Source organism: Rhododendron vialii, chromosome 6a (genome assembly GCF_030253575.1).
Source record: "Rhododendron vialii isolate Sample 1 chromosome 6a, ASM3025357v1".
In the NCBI taxonomy this organism is placed as follows: Eukaryota; Viridiplantae; Streptophyta; class Magnoliopsida; order Ericales; family Ericaceae; genus Rhododendron; species Rhododendron vialii.
This window is the reverse complement of record NC_080562.1, coordinates 31,566,149-31,585,062: the sequence shown is the minus strand read 5'-3', so window position 1 is coordinate 31,585,062 and position 18,914 is coordinate 31,566,149. Positions and strand designations below refer to the sequence as shown.

Genomic DNA, 18,914 nt, shown 5'->3' with positions numbered 1-18,914 from the left:
AGAAATACCCCAATCCCATTTTCTCTTATTTTTTTAATTTACTTAATAATTTTTACTACATATCTTATTTATTATTATTCAAGTGTTTCGATTTTCAATCCGGTTGAATCGGTACAAAGATTTTATTTTTTTATCTTCAATAGTCATAGTGAATTTTTGGCTCTAAGATCTTTTAATGAGAACTCTAAGCCTCCTTATTTAGTTTCAGGTCTCTCTTAGGGTGCTCATTGAAAGGCCTTAAAGCCAAAAATTCATTACGACCATTTATGATGAAATGATGAGAAAAATAAAATCTTTGCACCGATTCAAATGAATTAAAAATTGGAATACTTTTTTTTACACAGTTTATATATTAAAAAATATAGTTAAACAATTAAGTGTTTCAATTTTCAATCTGTTTGAACCAATGTAAAAATCATATTTTTCTAACCATTTTATATTAGATGGTCATAATAGATTTTTGATTTTAAGGGCTTTCAATAGGCATCCTAAGAGAGCCCTGAAACTAAATATAATGCCTATTGAAAGGCCTTAGAGTCAAAAATCTATTATGACCATTTAATATAAAATGATTAAAAAATAGGATTTTTACATTGGTTCAAACAGATTGAAAATTGAAACACTCATTTTTTTAACTATATTTTTTAATATATGAACGGTGTAAAAAAATAAATGTTCCAATTTTCAGTTCGTCTGAATCGGTGCGAAGATATTATTTTTTTAATCATTTCATCCTAAATGGTCATAATTAATTTTTGGCTCTAAGACCTTTCGATGAACACTCTAAGAGAGACCTGAAACTAAATAAGAAGCCTTAGAGTTCTTGTTGAAAGGCCTTAAAGCCAAAAATTCATTATGACTATTGAAGATAAAATGATAAAAAAAATAAGATTTTTGCACCGATTCAACCCAATTGAAAATCGGAACACTTAAATAATATTGAATAAATAAAAGAGAAAAAAGATATAAAAATTATTAAATAAATAAAGAAATAAGAAAAAATGGGTTGAGGTATTTGGTGGGGGGTGGAGTAAAGCAATTTGCTTTGGGTATTGATCCCCTTTTCCCTCTATGTTGTCTATTGGTTTCCATAGTAACTAATGTCTAACCATAGTTTAGTTGGAGGGTTAAGATAAAGGTGGGTTGCCCCCACTTTTGGCTGAGATGTCTTGTTTTTATTGGTTGGGAGGAATTTGGATTGGATAAAGGTGGGTTGCCCCCCTTTTGACTGAGATGTCTTGTTTTTATTGGTTAGGAGGAATTTGAATTGTACACGGACCCTCCGTGTACAATTTAATCTCTATTTCAAATCTTATGGGTAGCTACTTTCTTAATTAAATTTTTCTATGTTTCCTTTGTAAATATATAAGGAACAAAATCAAGTCTACATACTTCCATGGGTTCATGAGACTAGTGTATATTTTTCATATAGAATTGATAGGGCAATTTTCGTTAGAAGAGATTTGAGAGCGGTAACTGACAGTAATTGAATCAATTGTCCATCAGGAATGATCCTTCAGCTGGGGGCGAGAATAAGCTCAAGTTGGTTGCGAGTCTAGCTCAAGTTGGTTGGAGTTCTAGGTTGGTGCGGGTCTTGTTTGGCCACTCCATCCACGTTCACGAGTGTGACTGATGGATCCGGCTCCGACGTCTAGCTTTACACGGCTTTTCTTTATTTATTTTTTTGTAATTTGTTTCGTCGTTTTTGTTGTATTTTATTTTCGTATTAATATAACTGGGTTAATCTTGTTGGTAAAAAAAGTTGTCGTTGAGGATTTTAAAGCCACGTTTGTACCATGCTCAATGAAAGATATAATATCCTTCTCCAATTTTACTCAAATATAGAAGTCAAACTATGATTATGCACAACTAGATATTCAATAGTATTTTGAAAGAGTAGTTAGTTAGCATAAAAATCCACGCAAAAGTTCGAATGGAAATTCGACTTGTTAATTTTTTCATTAATTAATTATACCAAAACGATTTACACGGATGATTGATTAATAAAAAATACATTCTGCACTCGCACGCAACGTATTTTCATAAAAATAAAATTTCCGAGATCTTAACTAGTGCAACATATTGTGCCGGCAATTGGTCATTTGACAAACAGAACATGTCATTAATTTATTTAGGAGTACTAATAAAGAACTTACTGTAATTATTATTATTGAATACGATATGACATCTGAAAATTTTGGAAACAAATAAAGGGAGAGAGAAACTTATTTACGGCTTTGCGCGATCTTGGCCGTACGTTTCGGCTATGGACGGTCTGGATTTAAATGAAACTTTTTTTGGAAAAGAGTTTCACTTTTCTTCGAAAAAGTTTCATTAACATTCAGACCGTTCAAAGCACTTTTAAACGGCCGCAATTAGCATCGTAAACGACTATTCTCGGTGGAGCCGTGAAAAAGATTTTCTCATAGAGGGAACTGCCAAACTTAAATTTTTCCGTTGTTTTGTGTATTTTATTCACATTTATTTGAATTTTTGTTGGACTTGCATTATTATTTTTTAATTAAACATTTGTCCCGACGAGAAGAGTCTAAAAAGTAAAAATTATGACCAAAAACAAAAAAAAATTCACTAGAGACGAAAGAAAGTATTAACAAACAATTATATTGACATAAGTTTTAGATAAATAAATTTACAAGAACGCAGCATGAAGAACTGAATTATTGAATACGATATGACAACTGAATTACTGAATACTCTATGACACCTGAAAATTTTGGAAACAAATAAATGGAACTGCCAAACAGTCCCCAAGGTCTTCCCTTCTCCGTGTTCGCTCCGCGGTTTGACCGGAGACCCAGACCGCTCGTATCCTGCTCCACTAAAACTGTCGGCCGGTCTAACCATAGTGTTGAAACAAGCCGCTAGATATCTCTCTCTCACTCACAGACACACACAATGACACAAACTTGCAGTTGACAACTTGACACTGCTACCACACAGCTTACTCTTCAAAACCCTAGTCGTTCAATTCAAGCCATCCAAAATTTAAAAAAAAAAAAAACTTGAACTGTAGGTGGTGCGAGATTGGAATGTTGATTTGAAGGAAAATGAGGCGGAGACCATCGGATTTTCGGCGGCCAGTGCGGCGGAGGTTCTCGAACGTGTTTTGGTTGACGCTTTGTGGACTGGCGGTTTTGTTGCTCATTGTCCTATTGAGCAGAGAGAGCCTGCCGGAATCGGGATCGGCGTTGATCAAGGTAATTATCTGTTTCTTCTTGTTTCTTTCCAGTTCAATTTTTGCACTCTGTTTGGTTGCCGAGAAAATGCAGGAAATTGCTTATCAAAAAAAAAATAAAAAATGCAGGAAATGAAAATATGTTTGTCACCCTCCATTCAATCAAAACTAGCATGAGCCCTCGCCAAACAATTAAAAATAATGAAAAAAAGAAAGATTTCAAGGATATATGTTGTTACCGGATATATGTACATCGAGATAGAAAGGTAAAAAGATTTGATTGATCCCTAAGTTATCTAATTGTTGGGCAAAATTGGATTTTATAAAAGTTCAAGTGTATTTTCAACTGTTAGGTTAGGCCACTAGTCACACTCAAGGGTTTCTGGCGGAAACAACCGTTTAATACTATATCGTATAGATTAGGTGTAGGCTAAGTAAGGATGGTAGAAATATTGAGAGAGAATGGAAATGTCAAACGTGATCCAAAGTTCTGTGATTCCTGCATGTGCAATGACGTCGAACCACATCACCAATATAACTAGTAATATGATTGTCACTCGCCCCGTGATTGACTGGAAAAGCCATGTTGAAGCCTACTTCATTTATGATATAATGTTTATTGGATGACATATTAATGTGGTAGCCTTTAGATATTAGATTCTAAGTAATCTGATTCCATTCCATCCAAAGTTACGGGCATCCAAAACATAGGCTTAGAGTATACCATATACCGACGCCGTGTAAAGGTAGTGAATACTGGTTTATAGGTCAGTTTTGTTGGATTTGTTGCCTGTACACCGAAAGTACTTGCTGGTACTACTAGGTTAGCTAGTTACTAATTTGACGACTGGCTATTTGTCATTTTATCTTCTTTATAGATGAGTTTTAGTTGTTGGGCTAGTCTATAAAATCTCTCGTGCTAGACATCTTTAGAAGTTCAGATATGCATGTTGACTGTTGTAATCTGATCCGACAGTTTCCGATCTGGTTTATATCAGTTCATGATTCACGCAATGTAGCTTCTTTAGATGCGTGTGATGGTTTCCATCACACATTAACTTACTATTCATAATTTCTTGACATGTTCCTGCAAATGGTACCATCTATCTTAATACTCATGAATGGTTCGTTGTTTGCAAATAAACATAAAGGAAATAGCTAAGGAGATATATTGACATGTTCCCAGGATATGAAATGATGGTTATTAAAACCTAGATATGCTCCCTCCGTCCTGTAATTTGTTACACTAATCCATGTTTGGATGTCCTATAATACATTTCATTTCAATAACTCATAGGGAATTTGGTGATCAATCTCCTCTGTTGCCCTTGTTCTTTTGAAGTGGAGTAACAGCACCTTATTTTGGAAACAAAGGGCCATTTTGAAAACTTGTACTCTTTGAAGAATAGTGAATGTCTACATACATAATTGGATTCTCAAAGAGGGACTAAGTTGTGGGACAAAGGGAGTCTAACATTGCTCATTGCACTAACTCAAAGAAGTTTTGTCGTTTTTTTTTTGGGGGGGGGGGATTAAAGACACAGTGATGTTGGAGATCTGACAGGTTGTGGAATACTAAAAAACAAGATGGTAGGTGTTTACATGATGCAAAGAATGTGCTAATTATTGGGAAAAGATTAGGACATTGTCCGTATGTTCAATATGCATGGCTGGGAGGAGAGATGATCCAGGTGGAAGCAGTTTACGCAGAAATTATTCAGAAGCTATAGTAGGATAATGAAAAACCCTTGGGAGGACATGAGCTTTTTGCTGAAGCTGGCTTTGTTTGAGTATAGGTACATTGACATGGATCTCAAGAATGGTTTGAGTTAGTACGATAAAGTAACCTTAGAGTTTGTTGCAGTCTTGTACATTTTAATTTCCTTAAAATGAATGCACACTTTAGAGAGTGGTTGATGTGCAGTGCAAGTTCTTGAAGAGGATATTTGTTGTCATACGTATCTCTTTTCTTCTCAAACGAGTATTACCATGATTGGTTGATTAGAACCGGTAGTTAAAGGAGAAGTTTCAGTAAGCTTGATGCAGGACAGATTGGAATAGGGCTAAGTATGACCGAAGACGAGGGAAAGGGGCTGTTTTTAGGACTGTGAATAGTAGACGTGAACAGTATTTTAAGGAGGGAAGAGTAAGAGAAGGATAGATCTAGGCCTCACACCTAGGTTACCAAAGGCATCACACCTAAGGCCTCTTTAGCATCACACCAAAGAATGAGATTGCATCACACAATCATAAAAGCTTAAAGCTAAATTTTCATTCAATCAATCATGATTTGCCATAAGGCTTACAATCTTATTTATAACCATTTCAACTTGACTCTAGAACTTCCTAACATAAATAACCTTCAACTAACTTTAGACTTCCAAAGACACATTGAACATAGACTCTTTGACTACATTAATGACATGGAAAAACTTAATGACTCTTTGATCAACTAATTAACTCTAAAGACTTTGACTAGAAAATTAAATAGACATTTTGACTTGACTAAAACCCAAAAGACACTCCTAAGAATCCAGCCCATGTCTAGGCAATATCCCAAGTAGATCTATGGCCAATCCTAACCCTTAAAAACCGGATAATGGTTAAATTACCGAAATACCGTTGGCCACCTTTTCTGGACCGCATCATTCTCCCCTGGTTAGAGAAAACTCGTCCTCGAGTTTTAAAGTATTGGAGTATAAGACTCCATGAACTCCTCCATATTTGCAACCGCATCTTGGTATGAAAAGCTTGAAGTTGAGGCCAACCCTTTTTCGTTTCAAACAAAAAGGAAGACAATGACGCTTTTGACTCCACATGTGGATCCTTGAACTTGTCAGGAATGACAAAGTCAATGGTTGGCCCCACCTCTCTTGTGGTGACATTACTTTCGTGTAATTTGACATTGAACTCTTTTTTAATTACATCAACGGCTGGTGCACCTTTCGACTTCCCTTGGTTGCTTGAATTCACCTGATTAACCAATTGAAGCTCAACGGGAAACTCTTTTGGCACTGTACTAGAGGATTCTGGCAGCAACTTACACATCTGTAAAGGCGTATCAGTTTCTGGGCCAGCAATTATTTCCTTCATTTCTCCAGCAACCAGCTCCATCACTTTCTCCACTTCATCCTCTCGAGGAGAAATATTTGGTGTTGCTTGTTTGCAATTCATATGCGAAAACTCAATAGATGATCCCATTGGCGTGACATTGGAGTCGGGACGGAAATGAATTATCGGAAGATTAGTCAATTGCGAACTTGGAATGGGATCTATTGCATGCTGGACATTGTGCATGGGAGGTAATTCATTTGGGAGCTCTTTAGGTGCAACATTAGAAAAATGGGACAGCAACTCAGCCACTTCTGATGGTAATACAGTGGCTGATGCAGCAGCTGATTCTGATACTTCTTTTACCCCCACGGCATATATAACTCCCAGTTCCATACTCTCGGCTTGAAAACACTTCTTGGTGATAGGCTTATTTTCAGCAACATCCTTTGGCTTCTTTTCCTTGTATTTTTCCATTTCAGTTGTATTCATTGGCTTCAGAACAATCTCCTTGTTTTTGAATGAGAAAGCATATGTGTTCTCTTTCCCACAATGTTGCACATCTCTATCATAAAGCCATGGTCTCCCAAGAAGGATATGTGTGATATTCATGGGAATTACGTCACACCAGATAGAATCACTATAAGAACCATAAGCGAAGGAAACTAGGCAGTGCTGAGTTACCGGAATGGAAGTGTTGTCGATCCAAGCTACCTTATATGGATGAGGATGTGGTTGAACAGGAAGCTTAAGACGCTCTACTGTGGCTGCGGATACAACATTCATGCAACTTCCACCATCAATAATAAGCTTTCGGGCTTGGTTTCCACAGCGAACCAGCATCTGAAAAATAGAAGTACGCTTCCAGTCTTCCTTTTCAACTTTAGGCGCTGTAAGGATACGTCTAACAACAGAGATCAATGAATTGTCCACCTCCTCTTCTTCTAAGTCATCTGTATTTAGAACCCCAACATCAAAAGAATCATCATTGTCGTCATTATGTTGTTGGTCAAATTCTGCTTCTTGTTCCATTCCCATGAGTAAGTTCCTCTTCGGGCATTGATAGGCCATATGACCAGTTTCACCACATTTAAAGCATCTGTTGTCCTTTCCTCCCCCTTTGTTAGCTGCGTGATTCTTGCCTTTTGGATCAGCCGTATTGGCTGAAGTTTGCTTAGAAACACTAGGCTGGAAACGACTTGCATCATTGTACCTTTAGCTGCAGTTTCCCCAACTTGAGACCCAAACTTTTTAGGAATTGGGTATTTCAAATACTCCTCCATATCCAAAGCAACCTGGAAGGCATGTTCGAGACTGTACAAGGGTTGGCAAAGCAGTTCCCTCCTTATGTCTGGCCTCAAACCAGCCTTGAATTGGGCAAGAGTTTGACTTGAATCTTCTGTCACTTGACTCCTCATCTTCAGCTCATCAAATTTCTGCATATATTCAGCCACTGACATGTTGTTTTGCTTTAACTCGATGAGTTGTTCACACAACTTCTCATGGTAATTTGATGGCATGTACTTTTCCCTCAACTTAGCCTTCATCTCTTGCCAAGTACCAATCGGTGGTTGCCCCAACCTTCGAATATCACCTTCAACACCCATCCACCAGATTTTTGCTAATCCCACAAGCTTCATCTTAGCAAATCTCACTCGCCGATCGTCAGCCATATCATACCAGTCAAAGTACTCCTCAATAGAAGCAAGCCAATCATGAAACAAAGTAGGATTGACCTTACCTTCAAAATCTGGAACCTCCATTTTAATCTTCTTAGTGATATCTCCGGCTGTATCATAGGTCTCATGTTGGTTCCTCTGTAACAAATCATGGGTCCATTCAGACATGGAATTTTGTCGCATTCCTTGACCTTGGCCAGCCCTAAATTGCTGACTTCGAAGGGAATCTGCACGCTGTTCTTCTGTGCGCTCACCTTGGTTCTCACCATTTTCATTAGGATTGTTATTCCCGGAGTTTTCGCCTTGTTCGCCTCCTTGTTCACCATCATTAGGTTGAGTTCTTTGGCCTTCCAAAGTGCTGATGCGCAGATTATTATTATCCAATTGCTCCACAAGTTTTAACAGAATCTCATCACGCTGGAAATCAGTTAATCTTCCTCTAAACGGCCTTCCGGATCGTGTAGACATGATACTACACTTGCTCTGATACCAAAATTGATGCAGGACAGATTGGAATAGGGCTAAGTATGACCGAAGACGAGGGAAAGGGGCTGTTTTTAGGACTGTGAATAGTAGACGTGAACAGTATTTTAAGGAGGGAAGAGTAAGAGAAGGATAGATCTAGGCCTCACACCTAGGTTACCAAAGGCATCACACCTAAGGCCTCTTTAGCATCACACCAAAGAATGAGATTGCATCACACAATCATAAAAGCTTAAAGCTAAATTTTCATTCAATCAATCATGATTTGCAATAAAGCTTACAATCTTATTTATTAACCATTTCAACTTGACTCTAGAACTTCCTAACATAAATAACCTTCAACTAACTTTAGACTTCCAAAGACACATTGAACATAGACTCTTTGACTACATTAATGACATGGAAAAACTTAATGACTCTTTGATCAACTAATTAACTCTAAAGACTTTGACTAGAAAATTAAATAGACATTTTGACTTGACTAAAACCCAAAAGACACTCCTAAGAATCCAGCCCATGTCTAGGCAATATCCCAAGTAGATCTATGGCCAATCCTAACCCTTAAAAACCGGATAATGGTTAAATTACCGAAATACCGTTGGCCACCTTTTCTGGACCGCATCAAAGCTTCCCATTGATCTCTAGAGACGAAAGCAAACCAAGAGACAGAAAGGAAATATTTTCTTACTCATTGGTTCGGACAGCAAGCATTGTCTGGTTGGAAAATCTTGCAGTGGGTAAATAGAAGAGCAAGTCTTTTCCCTTTCTTGAGGTTATGAACTTTGTGTGGTTGGGCCCTAACGAATGCTTTCAAAGGCTAAGTCTCGTCTCGTCTCGTCTCGAGGCTCACATCAAGGCTAGGAATAGTTGTCAGAATCGTACGATTCACAATTCGTATCGTACGATTCGGTGGGTAATAGATATGAATAGGCCGCCTGAATTGGAAATAGCTGCGAATCATAAGTGAATCGGTCTATGTTAAGGTCTTTAATATTATTATATGTCATCTTTTGTCTATGTTATATGGATAGATAATAAGAAAGGGAGATTTATTACGAGAGTGAATCGAAAATGAGGAAGATAAAGGGAATATAACAACCCTATAGACATTCTAAGGGTTTATTTTGTACTTATAACTCTTTTGTACAAAAAGAACCATAAGTAGGATTTACGAATCATCATCTCTTGGTAGTTGCAATAGAAGCAGCTTACCTAATACTCCACGTTAATATCAAATCATCATTTAGAAGAAGGTTTTTATTGATTTAGGCCAAAATATTTCATTTGTAGTATATATTGTTGTTACCCTAATCAATAAGCATAGGTTTCTATGCATTATAAAAATCATGACCGAATCGGAGCAATTCATAATTTGATTCGATTCATGATTCAAAGAATGACCAAGCAACTACATCAACAACCTGACGTGAACGGCCGCAACGCAACTATAGGGCAACTTCTTCGATCCTATCTTTTTCCTCCACATCGCTTTCCTCCATCTCATCAACCTTTCCATTCATTCTTCAAATGGAAAAGCCTTGACTTTTTTCCCAAAAAGCCGCCCTCAACAGATCGAGGGGGGCACCTTCTCTCATACTCAATAAAACGAGGACATCGATTCAGAATTGATGAAATTGAGATTTGAAATCAGACAAAACGATGGAAAGAGAGAATCGGTCAAAGCAGTGCGATTTCGATTCTCGATTGGATTCACGATTTGACAACTATGCTTGAGACCATCAAGTGCCTTGCGCTCCAATAACCTACTTTGTCCACATACTGAGACATCATCTGCCAATACCAGATAAGCCTGGAGCTTTGATAGAGAGCTCACTCCTCTCTTTATATAATGATGATGATGTCCTTGGGTAGCTAAATACTGCATGTGTTGGATATCCTTGGGTAGAAGTTGGAAAATCTGATAAGGGTTAGTCAATATCTGGCATATGGTGCAATTGAAGCCTGCTAAAGTTCACAAACCATCCATCTTTTATCAATGGGATGGCTATAAAAACACTAGAGCATTAATAAATGACTTTTCTGTATTTTGCTTTCATGGACATGGTTTGAACTTTCATGGTGATTGGGGTGAAAAATCATGATATATTATGAAGTGGTGAGCTAATGGCTAGGTAATGTGTGTACTATGTACGCTTTTAGAAGCAACACCTGTTAAAATTTGGGCTTTCTATGTGGGGAGGTATATAGTCTGTTAGGGAGGCACACAAGGTGGTTTCGTTAGCTAGGAATCTTTGCAGCCAAGACAGCCACTCGTATGAACGGGGATCTTCATCCCATGAGTGCATTCTTGTTGCTCTGGCTTTTAATTCCCTTATCGGATTGTCTCTTCGGCCAAACATGGTCAGGAATGCTTATGGTGCCTTACTATATGGACGGGTGTCAAGTTCAGTAGGACAGCCCACACTGAGTGTGGACGTCTTATATGCAGTGCCGGTTTGAACTCCGCCCATGTGTCATTCTACTTGACTTCATATTCACTGATGTGAAGCCAACCTATGTGGCATCAATCCATGTCTCCAGGTTTAAATGGATTCCGTAACAGAGGTCTCATCGACCAGTTGGTGCCATCATATGATACTTGAACTATTTCTCGATGTTCTAAGAAGTCTGTATCTGGGATCTTAATGAAGTAATGCGACGTTAAGGGAAAAATGCTAATTGGCTTAAACTAAACTCAGTACATGATAAATATTGATTACGTCCACTCTCTTAGGAAAAAAATATGTTGCCTTTTCAGTATGTGTGTGCTTGAGCCATTTGGGGAAGCCTAGTTTTGCTTGCCTTTTTCGGGTCCTATAACTCTATAGTTCTACAGCGATTTTATCTCCTCTGTACCCTAATCATATCATTGAATTCTTGTTCCAAAACCTACCGAGCTACCTCTACTATTTGCGAGGAAATGATCTTTGTTGAACATTGTCCTACATCGGTTAATTATCTCCTCTAAAACTAGTATATGAGCCTGGGCAGCCTCTCCATTCATGGCCAATTGGTTTTGAGTTGATGCTTTAACATGGTATCAGAGCCAGGTTTTCGTAGGTTTTTTCCCTTTGTTCGTGCCATAGTTGCACTTTGTTTCGTTATGATCCGTGTGTTCCGGATCCTTTGTTGACCTCTCCACGCGTGAGTCGGATCACTGTGGCCACATCTCTACCACTGCTTTTCCCGATTCGATACTGGATCGGGGTGGGTGCAACCACCCACTCATAGGCCCTTGCTAGGGCGTGCACATTTAGCGGACCAGTCATGACGAGGGTTTTGTTGTGGTAGGGGAATTGACGGACGGTTTCCTGATCAACGGTAGTTCCTCTTTGTCATTGTGGCGTAAAAACGGGATTGTATCATCGAGGAGCTGCCTATCAATCTGGGCTTGGTGAAGTTGTTGCACAATATGTTTTGGGTTGCCCCTTTCCTCAATAACTGTGTTCATGTCCACTACTAGACCATGTATTATTCCATCCAAACCCTCTTTTCTTTCCTTAGCCTCCTCAAGATACTGGCTCTTGATGCTATGGTACTCAACAACCCTATGTGAAATTTTAGTCCAGGTGGCCATGGATGGATAAACCCTAAGATCTGTGTGTATTCTCGTTAACTAGATAGAGAAGATGCGAGTTTGGATTTGTGGGAGAATTTCAGAAATGGCAACCCTAGAAATGGATTGAGATCTTCTCCCGCCAAGAGAAACTTTTTTGTATACCGGGTATACCAACCACTTGGTATCCCCCATTCATAAAAAATGTGACATGTGGCGGGAGAGGATCCCAATCCGTTTTCTAGGGTTGCCATTTCTGAAATTCTCCCACAAATCTAGCCTCGCGTCTCTCTCTCGATAGACTCGCGTCTCTCTCTAGTTAACGAATACGCACAAATCTTAGGGTTTATCCATCCATGGCCACCTGGACTAAAATTTCACATAGGGTTACTGAGTACCATAGCATCAGGAGCCTGTATCTTGAGGCTAAGGAAAGAAGAGAGGGTTTAGATGGAATAATCGATAGTTTGGTGGTGGACATGAACACAGTTATTGAGGAAGGGGGCAGCCCAGAACATATTGTGCAACGACTTCACCAAGCCCAGATTGATAGGCAGCTCCTCGATGATATAATTCCATTTTTACGCCACAATGACGAAGAGGAACTATCTTTTATCAAGGAAACCTGCCGTCAATTCCCCTACCACAACAAAACCCTTGTCATGACTGGTCCGCTAAATTTGCACGCCCTAGCAAGGGCCTATGAGTGGGTGGCTGCACCCACCCCAATCCGATACCAGATCGGGAAAAGCAGCGGTAGAGATGTGACTGCAGTGATCCGACTCGCACGTGAAGAGGTCAACAAAAGATCTGGAACACACAAATCACAACGAAACAAAGTGCAATTATGGCACAAACATAGGGAAAAATGGTGACAAATTTGTTGAAAATTGTCCCACATCGGTTAATTATCTCGGCGGCCTCTCCATTCATTGGTTTTGAGTTGGATGCTTCAATGTGGTATCAGAATTAGGTTTTTGTGGGCTTTTTCCCTTTGTTTGTGCCATAGCTGCACTTTGTTTTGTTGTGATCCGTGTGTTCCAGATCCTCTTTGTTGACATCTCCACGTGCGAGTCGGGGGTTGCTCGTGAGGGGGAGTGTTGGAAATTGTCTCACATCGGTTAATTATCTCCTCCAAAACTACTATATGAGCCTGAGCGGCCTCTCCATTCATTACCAATTGGTTTTGAGTTGGATGTTTAACAATCTTTAATAACGACTCAATGCAGACTCTTTAGTTTGGTTATAGCTACTTGTTTGTATGGTGGAGTTGCTAGTATGTTTGATCCATCTGGATCTGGTGATTGACAGCTCTTCTTGGCTTCTCATCTTCAAGAACGCATTTCCTGGGACTTTATCCCGACACTGGTGAAGAGATTGTGCTATTTTGATCTGTTAGCATTCCAGAAGAATTTTATTCAGGTTATGATTATGCATGTATGATGTACCAAGAGAATGATAGCCCATCCTGAACTGTGTTTACTATGCTTGGTACCACGCATTGACCAGTTTTGATGCTAAATTAGCAAGCTCATTGCCTGAAAATGCTCTTTCTTTCTCATCTTTCCTCTTTGTTAACCTTATATTGTGGATCTCTTTATCATTTTGCTCATCTTGCGTCATTGTAATGCTGGGGAGATGTTCATTTGCAGAATCATATGGTGTTAGTAAGGTTAGACAAGGTTCTTGATGAATCAATGACAGATGAATAACTAAAACAAGTAAAATAGGAATAGGGTGACTGCTGAAGTTAAAAGTGTTAAGCGGATGGGTAGAATTGCGTAGTTGGTTGGTTACATTGAATGTCATTGTTTTGGTTTGGTTTTTGTGTGACTATAAACGCTGGTGGAATGAGTTGTCTAATAGGTCAAATGTAATACATGGTCAAAATAGACATATTGATGTAGCAGTGTTTGGGATAAGATTACCTCGGGACTTCTGCTGTCCTGTAGTGGCATGAAATGATTGTTCAGGATTGGGGATGTTCTTAGATTCCTATCTCATGTTTTCTGCTTGTCAACTTTTCTATTTTGCAGTCATCATACAAATAAAATATAAATAACCTTGTGTTCTTTGCTTTTCTACGTATTAACTATTAACCTATTATGCGCAAATTCTTAATTTGGTAATAGTATTGTTTTCCACAGAGATCTTACAGGCATGACAGAATTAGGGAAGGTCTTAATGTTACAGAAGAAATGTTAAGCCCGGACTCAGTTGCAAGGCAACTCGGTGAACAAATATCTCTTGCGAAGGCATTCGTTGTGATTGCAAAGGAAAGCAACAACCTCCAATTTGCTTGGGAATTAAGCGCCCAGATCCGTAACTCACAAATCCTTCTTTCAAATGCTGCACTGAGGCGTACTCCTTTGACAACCACAGAAGCAGAAACAGCAATCCGTGACATGGCACTTCTTCTTTTCCAAGCCCAGCAACTCCATTATGACAGCTCAACCATGATCATGAGACTTAAAGCCAGAATCCAGGGTCTTGAAGAACAGATGAACTCTGTAAGCGAGAAGAGTTCAAAGTATGGACAAATAGCTGCTGAGGAAATCCCCAAGAGTTTATACTGCCTTGGTATTAGCTTAACTACCGAATGGTTCAGGAACTCAAATATACAGCAGGAACTTAAAGAGAAAAAGCAAATAGCCGCGAAACTGAGCGATAACAATCTTTATCATTTCTGTGTCTTCTCTGACAACATTCTTGCAACTTCGGTAGTGGTCAATTCGACTTCTTTAAATTCCAAAAACCCGGATACGGTTGTCTTCCATCTTGTGACTGATGAAGTGAACTATGCTGCAATGAAGGCCTGGTTCTCCTTAAACAGTTTCAATGGAGTAACTGTGGATGTCCAAAAGTTTGAAGATTTTACTTGGTTAAATGCTTCTTATGTTCCTGTTCTTAAGCAGCTCCAGGACTCAGACACTCAGAACTACTATTTCTCTGGCAACAACGACAACGGAAAGACTCCAATTAAATTCCGAAACCCTAAATATCTATCCATGCTTAATCACCTGAGATTTTATATCCCAGAGGTGTTTCCTGCACTGAAGAAGGTGGTATTTCTCGATGATGATGTGGTAGTTCAGAAGGATTTGTCAGCTTTATTCTCTAAAGATTTGAATGGTAACGTTAACGGGGCGGTTGAAACTTGCATGGAGACATTTCATAGATACCACAAGTACTTGAATTATTCCCACCCTCTTATTCGCGCACATTTTGACCCAGATGCGTGCGGATGGGCTTTTGGGATGAATGTCTTCGACTTGGTTGAGTGGAGGAAGAGGAATGTGACTGGGATCTATCACTACTGGCAGGAGAAAAACGTTGACCGCACTCTGTGGAAACTCGGTACGCTGCCACCTGGACTGTTGACTTTCTATGGGTTAACCGAGCCCCTGGATCCCATGTGGCATGTATTGGGGTTGGGCTATACAAATGTTGATCAACAATTGATAGAGAAGGGAGCAGTGCTTCACTATAATGGGAACTCAAAGCCATGGTTGAAGATCGGAATGGAAAAGTATAAGCCGCTTTGGGACAAATACATCGATTATGGTCATCCTCTATTGCAACAATGCAATGTTCATTGACATCGCACGGTATTCTATCTCGTCCTCAACCTATTCCTATCCGGTGCAGCAAAGGAGGGAAATTTGTACTCGGGATTTCTTGTAGAATTTTCGGAGATCAAGCAAGGTTAGTCCGTGGCTGTAACAGAGTTAAGAGCCTGTCATATCATTCCTCATGTCATACAAAAAAGGATCCACCACAATCTCACATTTGATGATCCAATTTGTTCATTCTGTACTAGTTCTTAGCAATTCCTATATTATGTTGATTGGACATCGTTAATCATGTAACTAACTAGCCTCTGGCGATATCTAATTAGCATGATTTTTTGCACCTCGGACCATTGAATGCATGGGACCTTGGTGGGTTCCATCTCGTATTACATGTAAATCCATTACATGTGAAGATCTTGATGTGATGTAATGTGGGTATTTAATTGGTATTACAGTTGGCTGTTGTAGTCTAAGGTTCTCTCTCTCTCTCTCTCTCTCTCTCTCTCTCTCTCTCTCTCTCTCTCTCTCTCTCTCTCTCTTGTATTCAGAGTTTTCCGTTCCTGGCAGTAGTTCTTTAGTCGTGGTCATCAAGTTGAGCTGTACATTTACCAGCATCTGGTGTAGTTTCTGATATGTTTAGTATAGTTGCGCGTGACCCGGGTTTCGATCCCTGGCAACGGCATTTATGGTTTTAAATTTACTTGTGATGGTGAGAGCTGGCAGTCATTAGCAATCCTGGAACCTGGTATTACTAGTGTGAGAAAATAACTTTAATATATACATTACGGAAATGATAATATCAAAATCATTTTTGTTAATGCCAAAAGTGTAGCGTATAAGAGCCTTGCAGCCAAAAGTGTAGGGTATAACAGCTTGCACATGGTACAAGTTTTTTATGCACTACAGTTTTGACATTAATAAAGACAGTTTTAGCATTAGCAATCATCATAGGTTTTTACAATTATAAACATATTAGGTTTATAAACATATTAGATTTAGTTGATAACAATTATATTAACCGTGCATCGTTTTGGTTTGATGTAGTAATATTCTTTTTAATATCAATGTTGTTTAACTGTACGAACTAAAAAAAATTAAATGACAATATCCAAATAACACGAAAAGACCAATTTATTAAAATAGAGTTCAGATTAACAATTGGTAACAATAACTCTTTTTTTTTTGCCAAGCAAAAAAAGAAAAGAAAAGAAAAGAAGCAGCAGCAAGAACTCATTAAATTCACGTGAGATTATTTAACAAAATATGTATCAAAATCATAAGGACTAAAGAACATCACAAAAGTAAAAGATAAAATGTGTTCAAAGTAGAAAATGGAAAAAAACAAAAACAAAAAACGGAACGATCGATGATGCTGTAGGGATTATGTTAGCCGAACCCTCTACTTTTATGTTGAATTAGATTAGCGATGATGCTGTAGGAGTTAAATACCCCAGGACTTATTCTTCTTAGTTTCGTTTTAATATATCTTCAGTTTACCAAAAAATAGTAGAAAATGTTATAAACAATTTGTTTTTTTGTTTTTTGCTTCGACTATCGTAGGTCAACAAAGTCTTCTTGCTACGATTATCTCTCCATATAACATATTTACATGCAAGCAATCACCATTACCCTCATAATCACATATGACATCAATAACCGCGTACCGTGTCATTCAAGGAGCTTTTACTTTTTCACAGAATTACACTCGTAGAATAAAACAAATTTTTTTCTGTAATGAAATATATTATGTGCCATGATCTTGAAGACATATTAAACTAATTAACTATGTTTTTAGATGCATTTAAAAACCCAAAGAAATCTCTGCAGTTTCATTCGAATGGCGTTTAGCTGGCATGGAGAATAATCGAACTCTATGTTTCCGAGTGTTCTCATACAAAGCAACCGGATCCCATGATATAGCATAAATAAACATTAAGGTCTTACAAACATTATACGTCTCTCTCTCTCTCTCTCTCTCTCTCTCTCTCTCTCATTTTTTGGACCCATATATTTGAGTCCCACACAAATTATCTGAGCCGTTCAATTTGTTTAAAACGTATTTTTAAGGGTTGCTGTAACAAATTAACTCATTCGGATATTAGTAAGTGCTTAATCGGTTCATTTAGTTGGTTCCGGTCAAATTTTACACAATAAAATTGAATGAACTGATTAAGCTTTCACCGATATGGAAATGAGTTAATTTTTTATGCGAACTCTTGAAACCTATTTTAAACGAATTGAACAGCTCCAATCATTTGCGTAAAACTTCGATTAATTTTGTGTCAACTTTTATGTGAGAAGAACCAGCCCCTGTAGAGGTTGAAAAATATCTTTCTCAAATTTTTTGTTCATCCAAAAGATAAGACACTTATGGGCCTTACGATTCTCGTATCTATTACTATATTTTAGTTGAATAGTACTTGGGAATTGATTTTCACAAGACACAAATTACTATCCAGAATGCGAAAACAAATTGCATATCTCTAAGAATTGATTTTCACACTCCTCTTTCGGCGTGTGGATGGTTTTGTGTTGTGCATATGTATAGGAATTGTTTTCCTTAGTGAGATCTACCCCTACATAGCTCTGTAGGTGAGGGAGCTTGCACACGTTTTCGTCACTCTCTGTACGTGAATATATTCATGGTGTTGCTATAGAGTGATAATTTAGTGCTCCTGGAGAACCACTGGTCTCTACCGCCATATATTTGCGCAAGATTCATACACTTGGTCCTGAACCTTACGTGAATGTGTGCATGGTGGTAGATGTCTTCGGAGAATAATGTGACGGAGCTTCATGAGCAAGCAATATATTGAATGATAGGATTGTGAAGATTCTTTAATTTAAGGATATCTTCTTCTTTTTTAAATTATCGGCAAACATATATGGTATCGTATCACATACAAGTGATATGGTATAGCGGAATACAGATTGAGTTTTACGGAATCTATATTACATGATATCTAATCGGTGAGTTTTACACTTAGGCTCCGTTTGTTTCGATGTAAAATGTTTTTTCAGAAAATAAATTTCAAACTTTTATTTTCCGATGTTTGGTTAGCAATTGAAAAATATTTTCAGAAATTGACAAAATAATGTAGATAAATCAGATAGAGGGCTTAAAAGGTGGAGAAACCTGAGAATGTTGAAATTGAATGTGGATCAGGACTGACGATCGAGGAAATTGAATGGTGAGAATCGCAGTAGAAGGCAGCGGGTTCATTTCGGAAAATAACTTACGGAAGATTTAAAGGTAAATCATTTTCATCTAATTAATAGAAAATGTTTTACATTAAAATATTTTCCTTATTTTTTACACAACCAAACACCAAAAAATAGGTAAAATATTTCACCGAAAAACACTTTACGTCCAAACA

The 18,914-nt window shown here is 38.2% G+C and overlaps 1 protein-coding gene and 1 long non-coding RNA gene across 2 annotated transcripts; one reads left to right on the top strand and one right to left on the bottom strand.

The window, feature by feature from the left end:
• Positions 1-2,755: 2,755 nt before the first annotated feature.
• On the top strand, positions 2,756-16,010 carry LOC131330544 (probable galacturonosyltransferase 10). Its single transcript, XM_058364165.1, has 2 exons — positions 2,756-3,218; positions 14,113-16,010. The coding sequence occupies exons 1-2, from the start codon at positions 3,069-3,071 to the stop codon at positions 15,562-15,564; spliced, it is 1,602 nt and encodes a 533-aa protein (XP_058220148.1). The 5' UTR covers positions 2,756-3,068; the 3' UTR covers positions 15,565-16,010.
• Positions 9,117-11,859, bottom strand: LOC131330545 (uncharacterized). The gene is made up of 2 exons (XR_009201138.1): positions 9,540-11,859; positions 9,117-9,509 (listed from the first exon to the last, which is right to left on the bottom strand). It is a non-coding gene; the product is annotated as an uncharacterized LOC131330545 (long non-coding RNA).
• Positions 16,011-18,914: the final 2,904 nt, after the last annotated feature.

What these genes read in the sequence shown, in the direction of transcription:
- LOC131330544 (XM_058364165.1), top strand. Translation starts at nt 3,069, where the DNA reads ATGAGGCGGAGACCATCGGATTTTCGGCGGCCAGTGCGGCGGAGGTTC. An exon ending in CGGGATCGGCGTTGATCAAG is followed by an intron (nt 3,219 to 14,112) that starts GTAATTATCTGT and finishes TGTTTTCCACAG; the next exon opens with AGATCTTACAGGCATGACAG.